Raw genomic sequence first — 14,498 nt, forward strand, 5'->3', positions numbered from 1 at the left:
GTCATTTCTCTTTGCTTATTTGAGCTGTTCTTGCCATACTATGGACTTGGTCTTTCCCAAATAGGGCTATCTTCTGTATACCACCCCTACCTTGTCACAACACAACTGATTGGCTCAAATGCATTAAGAAGGAATGAAATTCCACAAATTAACTTTTAACAAGGCACACCTGTTAATTGAAATACAGTCCAGGTGACTACCTCATGAAACTGGTTGAGAGAATGCCAAGAGTGTGCAAAGCTGTCATCAAGTCAAAGGGTGGCTACTTTGAAGAATCTCAAATATAAAAACTATTTTTATTTGTTTAACACTTTTTTGGTTACTACATGATTCCATATCTGTTATTTCATAGTTTTGATGTCTTCACTCTTATTTCTACAATGTAGAAAATGGTACAAATAAAGAAAAACCCTGGAATGAGTAGGTGTGTCCAAACTGGTACTGTGTGTATATACACACACACACACACACACACACACACACACACACACACACACACACACACACACACACACACACACACACACACACACACACACACACACACACACACACACACACACATTGTATATAGTGATGGTGCAACCCCCTTTCTCTCACCAAATCCTCCTATCACAACAAGGAGATCTTCATATAGACCTAGGGCCCCTCTAAGCCATACATACATACACACACACATACATATATATACAAATAGTTTCTTCGTAGCTACAGCTCTATTTGAAGTAGTGGTTCTTCTTTAAGTATTTGAGCCTGTACTGGAAGTAGGTGAGCCTCTATTTAAAGGGATACTTCGGGTTTTTGGCAATGAAGCCCTTTTTCCACTTTCCCATAGTCAGATGAACTCATACATTTTTTATCCATGTCTCTGCATCCAGTATGAAGGGAGTTAGAGGTCGTTTTGTGAGCAAATGCTGACTAGCGTTAGCGCAATGACTGGAAGTCTATGGTATATAGCATGCTAGCAGTTACCATAGACATCCAGTCATTGCGCAAACCCTAGATAGCGATTGCGCTAAAGCTAGTTAGCAACTTCCTTCAAACTGCACACAGAGACATACAAATGGTATCCACAAGTTAATCTGACTCTGGGGATGTAGATAAAGGATTTCATTGCCAAAATCCGGAAGTATCCCTTTAATGTAGTTTGAAATACTGTTTTAAGTAGTTTGAAGTTCTATTTAAAGTAGTTGAGCCCTGCTACCAGGAAGAACTTCTCCAAGAAGAGTTCAGAGTCGAGCACGGCGATGTGAGCGGCTCGGCCAATCAGAGTGTTGGCGGTGTTGGGCAGGGCGTGGAACACATTCTGGCGAATCAGACGACAGTCTTTAGCCCCCACCAACGGCTGGAGTAGGTTGTTGATCATCTCTGTGTACACTGGACCTTGGATATGGAGACAGAAGCACATGTTAGTTAGTTTACATGGAGACCTACAGTGTGGAAACACAGACAGACACATGTTAGGGTTCAGTCTCTGACGGAACGATAAAAGCTTTCTGTATTTAATGAAATGATAAAATGCTTCTTAGATACATTTGGTGGAGAACAATAAGAACATAGGCGCTGCAGTGAGTGTTGCTAACCTGTGGTCCTGTCTTTGAGTGCAGTCCTGCACATCTCTATCCTGGCAGAGTGGAAGGGAACATATCGGTCCTGAGGCGATGCCACCAACACCACATTCTTGAAGAACTGGAGCCCTGAGAAACCAGACAAACAGAGGGTGGAGAGAGAGAGACAAACACAGAGAGACAGAGAGAGAGAGCAAAAGTGTTTGTAAGGTTATATTTATGTATCACTTGGTGCCATCATCATCGTTTGACAGACCTCGACTGATAAAGCTGTGTTTTTTCTTGTGTCTCTTGTCACTGTGCTTTTAAAGGAGTGCACTGCTGGGTTTCAAATGACAGGGTTTGCATCATTTTGTCAGCCCGGCACAGCTCGAAGAAAAAAAGTGTTTTTTCTGGCTTATCTACTAGGTGTCTTTGCTTTGTTCATCTCACACAGTGGAGGGAGGGCTTCCCAGAACAAAGCTAGCTAGCTAGTGGAGTCTGAGTTAGCCAGATGATATGGAGAGGAAAAGAGAAAACAAATCAAAAAAAGACAAGATGACCAAATGTATTTATGAATATTTAAACTCATTGTGCTCTTACAGTATAGTTCCTCATCCATTATAGCAGTACCTACCTGGTTTCTGGCTGAGGAGATAGAGGAAGGTTTTCCGAGGATCGGTATGATCTCTGCAGGTAAGCTGCAGCAACGATCCGGATTTCTTCAGCTTCTGCATCAGCCACAGACCTGTAACAACCAGAGACATCAGCCACAGACCTGTAACAACCACAGACATCAGCCACAGACCTGTAACAGTCCTCTGAATTAGACATACACTTCCCCCTTTGAAGACACTGGGAGGAGGACAGAGCAGAGCTGAATGCAATTACTACACAGAATGGTAAGACGAAGACCAGAATCAGAAACACTCCTTGCAGTAAGACAGTACATATCTGCAAAGAGCTCTTTCTATTCTCCATGCTGAGTCAACAATGGCCTAGGTTTTGCAAGGATTTCAAAGGTCCAAGTAGGTAGGCATACTGACCCACTCCCCACCTCACCTGTGCTGACCAGCGTGCTGTTGTTGTACAGAGTTCCCAGGTGTGGTCCGGACAGAGACAGGAAGGTGTGCAGTTTGATCAGGTAGCAGCGGAACCGAGGCCTCGTCAGAACCGACCGGATGATCACGTTCCCCAGAGAGTGACCGATGAAACTGAGGGTTGAAAAGAGGTGACAAACACAACAGAGAAATCACTCTGCTGCTACCCAGATCTCGTTAGATGAAAGAGTACCCAATGAGAAGACCTCCAGAATAGAAGCTATGCACAGAAATAAGTGCCTCCAATTCTTTGGCCCCCTGGTATTTACTCTATTAGTATAAAGTGTTCAGGATGAGGGTAGCTCATCCAATCTGCTTTTAACTCCAAATAAATGATTAATGTTCAAATAACCGTCCTCCAAAGCAAGGCGCCGTCGTGCCGTTTTAATGGCTACAATAGTGGTAGCTAGAATAATGAGCTGCTTTGTCCCAGTAGTCAATGAGACACTAGATTTCCTTAGATGTTAATTTCCCATCTGCTAATTACAGTGGTATCACCATCATCAAAGTACTGGGCAGCTTCCCTCAACACCAGCTCCTAACAACTTCTTCATCGGTTTCCTCTAACACTAAATATAGAGGCGATGTGGAGAGAGACAGCTGCTTCTGTGGTACTCCATGTCTTTAGTCACAGTTTTTCAGAGTATAAACAATGTTGAAAAGAATACATACTTAAATAGCATACCCAGAAACTCAGATAGGAACATTGGCATATTTAGGGCAATTATTGTACATGATGAATTACTGCACTTGGACCCATTAGAAGTGTTATGCTGCGGAGAAAAATATGCCGGGGTGGCAGATAGCCTAGTTGTTAGAGTGTTGGGCCAGTAACCGAAAGTTTGCTGGATCGAATCCCCGAGCTGACAAGGTAAAACTCTGTTGTTCTGCCCCTGAACAAGGTAGTTAACCCACTGTTCCCTGGTAGGCTGTCATTGTAAATAAGAATTTGTTCTAAACTGACTTGCCTATTTAAATAAAGGTTAAATAAAACTATTTAAAAGTTTCAGTTCTTCATATCAATTGACAGTGATTGACAGTGCATGGGAATATCCTCCATTACTGGGTTATTAAAACCTTCTCTAACTCAGAGGGGGGCTGGTGGGAGGAGCTATAGGGGGACGGACTCATTGTAATTGCTGGATTGGAATAAATGGTACAGTATCAAACATATGGAAAACGCATGTTTGACGCCGTTCCATTGATTCCATTCCAGCCATTACAATGAGCCCATCCTACTATAGCTCCTCCCACCAGCGTCCTCTGCTTTAACTGGCCATCAGTTTGATAGGGTTTGGAATTGAGCTGAGATGGGGGGGGGGGGGGGTTCTCGTTTGGGCAAAAGTCCATCCTCCGTCCTCGCTCCTCCTCCATGACCTGGAAACCGACAAGTGGAAATCTGCCACACCCCCTTTAAATCAGATGTTGCTTTGTCAGAGGAGAATTACATGCACACGTTTAAAAACAATACACTACTTATTATTTTTATAGTGCAAAAATAACTTTATTTGTTTTGATCACATTTATTTTGGGATCCACACCTGTGAACGTCATTTGACTAATGACTTGTGAGTGGAGAAGGACCGTGTCATTTCAAGCAAGCACATTTCCACCCACGCTGACTCTCCTTGCTAACTCTCCTTCATTAACTTTGACCTTTTCAAAAGGAGGCGAGAGGACGGAGGAGAGAGGACGGAGGAGAGAGGATGGAGGAGGTGAGCAAATCGAATTGATAAAAGGCCATGGGGAAGATCTCAACGTACCATCTCCTCGTCTTCTTCGCAAAACCCATTGGAGAAGGTCAGAGGGGAGGGACCTCTGGCTTTCTCCTCCAATGGGTTTTGAGAAGGAGATGAGGAGAGAGGACGCAAGGAGAAGGCAATTGAGGACCTGCCAGGGAATATCATCATGTATTCATATGCTGCCATCTACTGGCTATATAGAATACTACATCAATTTTGTTTCTCCATTGCCTCCTATTGCTGTACTGTGTCTTTATGTTGTGTGACAGTTAGGATACTGACCTTAATATTGTGTGGTAGTTAGGATACTGACCTTAATAGTGTGTGGTAGTTAGAACTGACCTTAATATTGTGTGGTAGTTAGAACTGACCATAATGTTGTGTGGTGGTTAGAACTGACCATAATGTTGTGTGGTAGTTAGAACTGACCATAAAGTTGTGTGGTAGTTAGAGCTGACCATAAAGTTGTGTGGTAGTTAGAACTGACCATAATGTTGTGTGGTAGTTAGAACTGACCATAAAGTTGTGTGGTGGTTGGAACTGACCTTAATATTGTGTGGTGGTTAGGGAACTGACCTTAATGTTGTGTGGTGGTTAGAACTGACCATAATGTTGTGTGGTGGTTAGAACTGACCTTAATGTTGTGTGCTACTTAGAACTGACCTTAATGTTGTGTGGTGGTTGGAACTGACCTTAATGTTGTGTGGTAGTTAGAACTGACCATAAAGTTGTGTGGTAGTTAGAACAACTGACCTTAATGTTGTGTGATAGTTAGAACTGACCATAATGTTGTGTGGTAGTTAGAACTGGCCTTAATGTTGTGTGGTGGTTAGAACTGACCATAATGTTGTGTGGTAGTTAGAACTGACCATAATGTTGTGTGGTAGTTAGAACTGACCATAAAGTTGTGTGGTAGTCAGAACTGACCATAATGTTGTGTGGTAGTTAGAACTGACCATAAAGTTGTGTGGTAGTTAGAACTGACCATAATGTTGTGTGGTAGTTAGAACTGACCATAAAGTTGTGTGGTAGTTAGAACTGACCATAAAGTTGTGTGGTGGTTGGAACTGACCTTAATGTTGTGTGGTGGTTAGAACTGACCTTAATGTTGTGTGGTGGTTAGAACTGACCGTAATGTTGTGTGGTAGTTAGAACTGGCCTTAATGTTGTGTGGTGGTTAGAACTGACCATAATGTTGTGTGGTAGTTAGAACTGACCATAATGTTGTGTGGTAGTTAGAACTGACCATAAAGTTGTGTGGTAGTTAGAACTGACCATAATGTTGTGTGGTAGTTAGAACTGACCATAAAGTTGTGTGGTAGTTAGAACTGACCATAAAGTTGTGTGGTAGTTAGAACTGACCATAAAGTTGTGTGGTGGTTGGAACTGACCTTAATGTTGTGTGGTGGTTAGAACTGACCTTAATGTTGTGTGGTGGTTAGAACTGACCGTAATGTTGTGTGGTAGTTAGAACTGAACTTATAGTTGTGTGGTGGTTAGAACTGACCTTAATGTTGTGTGCTACTTATAACTGACCATAATGTTGTGTGGTGGTTAGAACTGACCATAATGTTGTGTGGTGGTTAGAACTGACCATAATGTTGTGTGGTGGTTGGAACTGACCTTAATATTGTGTGGTGGTTAGGGAACTGACCTTAATGTTGTGTGGTGTTTAGAAAAATGACTTTAATGTTGTGTAGTGGTTAGGATACTGACCTTATTCGTCCAATGGTGAGGTTGTACAGCTGAATGTGCTGGATAATCTCGTCTAGTAGCCTGTCCGTCATGGTGTCAAAATCTGCAAACGTGTCAGTCTGTAGACAAGGAAGAAGAAAACAACACATTTTCACATTTATTTAACCAGGAAATCCTACTGAGATCAAAATACCTTATTTACAACGGTGATCTGGCATACGTAGCCTAAAATGAAAGCATATTCACAGGATTCGCTCATACCTATTATCAATTCTCTAAAATCAATGTTTATTGCATTAATGTGCGGGCAGAATATTCTGTATTTTACCTGGTTTCTCTCAGACATGAGGAAGTCCAGTCTGGACCCTGGTAATCCCAGCTCTATGAAGGTCTTCACCAGGCGAAGGTCTGCACTGTTGCCTAGGAGGAGACAATACAACAATACAGCTTTAAACTCCTGGCCCTGATCAGTATGTAAGTATAGAGGGGGGACCCAAATCATATTCTGAACTATTCAGTTCTTTTGAGTAAAGCTTTATTGTTCTAGCATTGGACAACATTGTGTGATGTTTTATCATCCAGGCAACGACATATACAACCTGGTGGATCAGAAGATTGGCTGATCTGGTTGATTTGATTGATTGATTGATTGGTCTCACCATCAAGGCCGTGGACACAGACGACCAGGTGTATGCCATCCTCAAACTCCTCATCCTCCTCCTCAGGGGGGAAGTAGGGCAGGTCGGAGGCCAGGTGAGGGAGGTCACTGTACAGGGTTGCCTGGAATACCAGCTCCTTCACCAGATCCTCTTTGGACCTGTGGAAACTGGAACACAACGCAGGCAGAGGTGGCATCATTATGGGAAATCACAACAGCATCATTATGGGAAATCACAATGTTATATGCATATGCACATGCTTAGAAGAACTCATCATCAAAGAGGTCAAAGAGCAATGAAAACGACTGACTTCTCACACATCTATGACTGGTTCCCCACAACTCACTGCAGCATTTCTTCTCATTCTAAAACTAGAAAGATAAAACAACTCACTGCAGCATCCTCTCGTTTGTTTCGTCATCTGGCCCCAGGGCATTGGACGAGGACGAAGAGATGATGCCGAAGGAGCCCAGGGGCTGATGGGTAATGGGGGATGTGGCTTGTCGAGTGGAGATGCCGCTAATGGACGGTGAGTCCCGGACAACGGAGGAGAAGGGAAGACAGGTCGGAGCGCAGGACACAGACATATTCACCACCTCCACCATCTTCCTGTTCATAAAGGATAGGCCTGACCCTGAGTTTGACCCTGAGCTTGACCCCGAGCTCGTCCCTGACCCCGAGCTACTGGGGATCTTAGCCGGCTTGGTGTGACCGTTGAGATCCAGCTGCTCTCTCTCATTGCTCGGGAGCCCTTTGAGGTCATCAGGCCTGGTCGTATCATTGGAAATAAGGCCTAGGAGGTGGATGGGTCTCTCTGTGTGGTTGGGGATAGAGGGGATAGGCCTGGGGTCATGGAGGCTCTTCCTCTGTGAGACCACCACTAGGTCACGCAACCCGACCCGATGGAGGCTCTGGGACGGAGTCTGGTGATGATCCAGCCGTTCCTGGTCAACAAGGTCGTTCAACCCAATCTGATGGAGACTCTGACAGTCATTCCTGACTGGATTATCCTCCACATCATCCACCAGCACACTGCTGTCATGTTCACAGGGTTTGGTCTCACAGCTACAGGGGACGATCTCTACTTCACAGTGACCTGGGTCAACTGAGTTTAACACACCACTGCTGTCTCCTCTGTGATGGTTCTTATCCTCCATCTGACGGACTATAGCTGGATCCTTCACATCATCATGGCCTTCAACATACTGTTGGAACAGCAAGACTTCAGGAACTCGACTAATGCCACTTAACACTGCCTTCATGTCCCGAGTGTCTGACAGGGCCGTCGGCAGAGCAGATTCATTAGATCTAAGAGTTTCTTTAAGATCACAACCACTCTCCTGAGGAGCTCTGGTCACCTGCTGGGGTGGTGAGGGAGCTGCTCCCCAGTCAAACAGACCAACCTCAGGCAGCTCTCCCTCCTGGATGTCCTCCAGAGAAGAGTGGTTAACCCCGGATAAGGACTCCAGGTGTCTGATCAAATCCCCAGTCGTTACATTAGTGGCAGCAGTGGAGATGGTCGTGTATCCCTCCTCCTGGTCCTGGTACCCGCTGGTCCCCTCGCTCTCCGTGTCTACCTCCTCCTCCGCTCCTCCCTTGTCCTCCTCTGTGTCCTCAGGGCTGGAGATCTGAGGAGCCGAGACAGACTTGGTCAGTTTACTGAGCTGGTTCCTCTGTTCCTCGTCGTCCTCGTAGGGCAGGGAGGAGATGGAGGTGAGGGAGGCCTGGATGCCAGCGCTGCCACCCCCTCCACTGGGCAGGCTGCCCCCGCTGATTCCGCTCTCTGTCTGCAGGCCCTCCAGGGAACTGCGGTGGGCCGGGTGTCTCCTCGCCAGACGCTGCAGTACCAGGCTCTCCTCCAGAGGGCGCCCTCCTCCCGTCCGATAAACGTCCAGGGGCCAGGCCATCGAGCTGGGCTCACTCTCGATGCCAGAGTCGGAGATGACGGAGGGGGAGCGGTTTAGGATCTTGGAGCCACCAACCCCCACCCCTCGGTTGGCCAGTTCTCTCCTCAGGTCTGTAGGTAGAGGGGGCGTGAGGGGATGATCTTTGAGTGGAGCCTGGGGGTTAGTGGTTAGACTGCTCAGAGGAACATCCTTGCTGTTAGCATCTATAGCAACGTCCTTCTCTTCTACATCCAAGTCAATTCCTGTACTGATAATGTTCTGGTATCTCTGTGTGATGATGTCTTGGTGGTTCTCCAAGTCTTTCCAAGTCGTGTCTTCACTGTTAGAAGTATGTTGTGGGTCTGTACAGTGTTTGTGATTGGAGGAGACCATCAGCATTGCCTCTCCTCTGAACGGATCCACATCAGTGGGTCTGACTGTAAGAAACCTCTGGCCTAAACCAGGGCTCTCCTCTGAGATCTCCTCTGTCTCAGTCTGCTCCTCTGGATCCCCTTGCTGGGCTGGCTCTCCCCGGTCTGTTTCTGCCTGGTCTGGGTCTGGAGTCTCAATAGATGGAGAACCTATCTTGTCAGTAATAATGCTGGTGCTCTGCTCTCCTATGAGAGACCTGTACGTAGCCTCACTGTCTTTAGGCTCCTGGGTTGGTATTTCTGGTGCGCTGGCGAGCTGGTCCAGGGCAGGAGGACTAAAGATTGCATCAGTGACAGGAGGCTTGGGGATGGTCTGCTCACTGGTGGGCAGATGTGTTGGTGCATATGATCCCCAATCTGTACATAAAGATGGAGAAAAATGTTAGGTCTTACGCTAATACTAGATGTTTAAATTATACTGGTCTACACTACTTAAATACGTATGGATCTGAACCAGATAAAACAGTATTGTTAGCACAAATAAAAGCAGACTCAAGTCAGGATTCAAACTAAAACAGATAAACAACCTATGTACTGCTTAAAGGTGAATTCTTGTTGAGCTATCAGCGATCAAGATCGCCACTAACATCAGGAAATTGCCTTTAATCCTCTAAGCTAAAATATGGAAATGTTTTAAAAAGGTCATACCATTTAGCTATTTGATTTGAATTTTAAGACCCCTTAAGCATTCAATAAAAATGTAAAACAATTATTGGATGAAACATTGAATTTTAAAACCCCCTAAGGTATTCAAAAAAAAAAAAAAAAACATATTGGATGAAACATTGAATTTGGCATTACTGCTGTTAGCCAATTGAATAACAGATTCACTACATGAAACAACAGATAGTCTCAAAAGCATCTAAAGGAAGTTCGTTCTGAATTTGTTCTGAATCTATCTGAGAGATATAAGAAAAAGATTTGACATGTATTTATCCCCTTATTTTAGATACCGTAAATTCCGGACTATAATCCGCAACTTTTTTCCCACGCGGCAACCTCTCTGGGCTAGGTGGGACGCTTGCGTCCCACCTACTCAACAGCCAGTGTAATCCCGTGGCGCGATATTCAAATACCTTAGAAATGCTATTACTTCAATTTCTCAAACATATGACTATTTTACACCATTTTAAAGACAAGACTCTCGTTAATCTAACCACACTGTCCGATTTCAAAAAGGCTTTACAACGAAAGCAAAACATTAGATTATGTCAGCAGAGTACCCAGCCAGAAATAATCAGACACCCATTTTTCAAGCTAGCATATAATGTCACATAAACCCAAACCACAGCTAAATGCAGCACTAACCTTTGATGATCTTCATCAGATGACACCCCTAGGACATTATGTTATACAATACATGCATGTTTTGTTCAATCAAGTTCATATTTATATCAAAAACCAGCTTTTTACATTAGCATGTGACTAGCATGTGACTAGCATTCCCACCAAACACTTCCGGTGAATTTACTAAATTACTCACGATAAACGTTCACAAAAAACATAACAATTATTTTAAGAATTATAGATACAGAACTCCTCTATGCACTCGCTATGTCCGATTTTAAAATAGCTTTTCGGTGAAAGCACATTTTGCAATATTCTCAGTAGATAGCCCGGCATCACAGGGCTAGCTATTTAGACACCCAGCAAGTTTAGCACTCACCAAAGTCAGATTTACTATAAGAAAAATGTTATTACCTTTGCTGTTCTTCATCAGAATGCAATCCCAGGAATTCTACTTCAATAACAAATGTTGGTTTGGTCCCAAATAATCCATAGTTATATCCAAATAGCGGCGTTTTGTTCGTGCGTTCAAGACACTATCCGAATGGTAAAGAAGGGTGACGAGCACGACGCATTTCGTGACAAAACATTTCTAAATATTCCATTACCGTACTTCGAAGCATTTCAACCGCTGTTTAAAATCAATTTTTATGCCATTTTTCTCGTAAAAAAGCGATAATATTCCGACCGGGAGTGGTGGTTTTCGTTCAAAGAGAGGGAAAATAAAAACATCTCGTGCCCTCGTGCACGAGCCCCAGTCTGATGGTCCTCTGACAGGCCACTATCCAAACGCGCTAATGTGTTTCAGCCAGGGGCTGCCTCGATATCATTCAGCTTTTTCCCGGGTTCTGAGAGCCTATGGGAGCCGTAGGAAGAATCACGTTACAGCAAAGATCCTCAGTCTTCAATAAAAAGAGCCAAGATGAACAAGAACTTGTCAGACAGGCCACTTCCTGTTCAGAATCTTCTCAGGTTTTTGCCTGCCATATGAGTTCTGTTATACTCACAGACACCATTCAAACAGTTTTAGAAACTTTAGGGTGTTTTCTATCCAAAGCCAATAATTATATGCATATTCTAGTTACTGGGCAGGAGTAGTAACCAGATTAAATTGGGTATGTTTTTTATCCGGCCGTGTAAATACTGCCCCCTATCCCCAACAGGTTTTAAACAATGACGCGGCTAATATATGGATTTTTCCCGCTTTCAATTTTCTTTTCTCCCAAAAAACATTCTGTGACGTGCTCAGTTTTTTGGTGGCATGACGCTTTCATTAGACCAATGAAATTGCCGAACGGGTTAAGGTCAAAAACTTTTTTGTTTACTGTTTAGATTAAATCGAGCGCTCTCAAATTTCCCATCATTCTGATTACGGTAGTCATTTTGTCACCCTCATCATGGCAAAGACACGGAGAAATGCATATGATGCAGCTTTCAAGTTGAAGGCGATTGATCTGGCTGTTGGAAAAGGAAATAAAGCTGCTGCACGGGAGCTTGATCTTAATGAGTCGATGATAAGACATTGGAAACAGCAGCGTGAGGAATTGACTCAGTGCAAAAAGACAACTAAAGCTTACTGCTAATTTTTTCTTTTTTGTTACAAGCCGTGTTTTGTTAAAGTCTATTTATTTTTGTTACAAGCCGTGTTTCGTTAAAGCCTATTTATTTTTGTTACAAGCCGTGTTTCGTTAAAGCCTGTGTAAAGTTCATTTGTTTCAATGTACCGGTACCGGTAGGCACCTGCGGCTTATAGACATGTGCGGCTTATTTATGTTCAAAATAATATTTGTTTAAAAATTCAGTGGGTGCGGCTTATATTCAGGTGCACTTAATAGTCCGGAAATTATGGTACTAAACTATCTCCATATATACTTCCATACATTGTTTTAACTGGTACCAGGGGCCTTCAGATGAGTCTTGTGAGGCTTGTGGGCGTCCTAGAGCATAGTGGTCATAATCGTTTGTAAGCCAAACCATTCAGAAGCTACAGAAGACAGATTTTCTAGATGTCTTATGGTATGACAAACACCACTCTATCTCTGCCACCTTTCACCGCAGATGCAGAAGGGCGATATCGGCAGATTCGGTGGATTGAAACGCAGCCCATGCAAAAAAACAACACATATCTCTCTAGCTTAAACAGACAGATTTTAATGGGGATTTTTGTATTATTTTTATTAGATTTCTGCGGGGCCGCAGAAATTGTAGGCCAAGGGTTAAAGTCTATCGCTGTTGAATGATATCCTGGACTTAGTCAACTCACCTGTCCGTGGAGACTCTACATATCTGTCTTCGAAGATGATAGGCAGGCTGTTCCAGTCTCCATCAATGTCTAGGCACTCTACAGGTAATGGTGGCATCCTGGTCAGGTAGTTGGAGTTACGCACCTCCACAGCTATCTGACCGTGTCTGTTGATCCTTTAACCAGGAGATAGAAGATAAAGTAGAAGACTTTTTGCTATCTGTCATAATCACTCAAACACATTAGGCCTACCTTTTCTCCAGTCATAGAAGTATGACTTAGATAAAGCATCAACATCAAATTAAATCTAAAACAGAGTGACAAAGCTGCATCATTGTGCTCCTGGAATGGCAGTACTCACAGGTCCTCTTGAAATGTCAGGGATGTCTCTTTGGGGTGTTCTGTGAAGAAGTATGCCTCTGAAAACCGCCTGACCTGACATCAGCACAAAATACAAACCAAAACCATCTTCATTTCCTCACTGAGAAACCTACCGAGTTAGTACTGTATGCACAAAAGGCAATGATTTGATCTTCAAAATAACAACATCAAAAAGAGAAATGGTGTAAAAGTATTGGTAACGGCCAAAATAATGGAAACACTTGAATAAATGAGGGATACAAAGTATATTGAAAGCAGGTGCTTCCACACAGATGTGAGTTATCTAAGCAATGAATTAACCTCCCATCATGCTTAGGGTCATGTATAAAAATCCCTTCAACAGAAATAAATACAAAAATCCCACTAAAGTGTATCTAAACCTGCCTCCTGTTATAAAGTCACATAGACAGACAGTCAGGAACGTCAAGAAACAGTGTTACAGTATTTCTGTATGTTTGTTCCTCAGGATAATTACAGAATAAATGTTCAATGAAATCCCACCCTCCTGTGGGTGGAACCATGAAACTAACCCCTGAAGGTAAACTAATATGGAGAGTCCAGTGGAGGATGCTGAGGGGAGGACAGCTCATAATAATGGCTGGAACGGAGCTAACGGAATGTCATCAAAACATGTGTTTGATGTATTTGACACTATTCCACCTATTCCGCTCCAGCCATTAGCACGAGCCTGTCCTCCACAATTAAGGTGCCACCAACCTCCTGTGATGGAGACATACTGTGTTCATTATGACAGACTGACAGAGACAGAGACAGCAGACAGACAGACAGACAGACAGACAGACAGACAGACAGACAGACAGACAGACAGACAGACAGACAGACAGACAGACAGACAGACAGACAGACAGGAGAGATGAAACTAACACTGTGAGAGACAAGAGCCTGGAGACCTGCTAGCAACACTGAGGAGAGGAGTGGGAATAGTCTTACATTAATATGAATCATTCCAATGATTAAATGCAAATTACATTTGGGATTCTCAGATATAATGTCTATTCAAGGCATTGAGGTCTATAGGAACTAATCATCAGCTGGTGTGTTTTATCTGGCTGTAATACTCTTACGCAATTTAACACACACGAAACCTAATCAGAATAGTGGGCTCTGGAGGGTTCAAGGCCTCGTCCTCTAGTGTTATATACTTCATAATATATCAGATAGTATGTAGGGGGGTGTGTGATGTTCCTGAGGAGGTCAGGGGTTTGAGGTCAGGGGTTAGGGCTCACCCTGAGTGTGTGGTGTTCCTGGGCCAGGTGGGACAGGATATGTATGTTGGGTACGACAGCCTCCAGGAAGCGGGTCCACAAAGCCGACAGCTGGGAGCAGAGCTGGGTGAGATCTCTACTGATCTGTTCTGCTACCTTGTCATGGACATCCTGCAACTAGAGAACGAGAGGAGAAAGGAGACAGACGAGGGTTAGGGTCAGTGTGTGGTGCTGGTAAGAAGGGTTAGAGGCTGGTTAGAGGTCAAAGGGCACGTTAGGTGGAGCAGAGCTGGGTCAGGTCT

The 14,498-nt window shown here is 43.8% G+C and overlaps 1 protein-coding gene across 1 annotated transcript in view; it reads right to left on the bottom strand.

Moving 5' to 3' along the window:
• Nucleotides 1–352: 352 nt before the first annotated feature.
• LOC106570218 (protein FAM135B) overlaps nt 353–14,498 on the bottom strand; it is a 58,484-nt gene continuing 44,338 nt past the window's right edge. The window contains exons 10-20 of the mRNA XM_014142305.3: nt 14,218–14,373; nt 12,951–13,024; nt 12,611–12,765; nt 7,137–9,417; nt 6,744–6,910; nt 6,413–6,504; nt 6,106–6,203; nt 2,610–2,761; nt 2,185–2,295; nt 1,584–1,697; nt 353–1,383 (exon numbers count right to left, since the gene is read on the bottom strand). Of these exons, the coding sequence (XP_013997780.1) occupies nt 1,178–1,383; nt 1,584–1,697; nt 2,185–2,295; nt 2,610–2,761; nt 6,106–6,203; nt 6,413–6,504; nt 6,744–6,910; nt 7,137–9,417; nt 12,611–12,765; nt 12,951–13,024; nt 14,218–14,373 (3,606 nt within the window). The 3' untranslated portion in view covers nt 353–1,177. The remainder of the gene's footprint in view (nt 1,384–1,583; nt 1,698–2,184; nt 2,296–2,609; nt 2,762–6,105; nt 6,204–6,412; nt 6,505–6,743; nt 6,911–7,136; nt 9,418–12,610; nt 12,766–12,950; nt 13,025–14,217; nt 14,374–14,498) is intronic.

The sequence above is a fragment of the Salmo salar genome, chromosome 14, assembly GCF_965601325.2.
Source record: "Salmo salar chromosome 14, fSalSal1, whole genome shotgun sequence".
Lineage (NCBI taxonomy): Eukaryota > Metazoa > Chordata > Actinopteri > Salmoniformes > Salmonidae > Salmo > Salmo salar.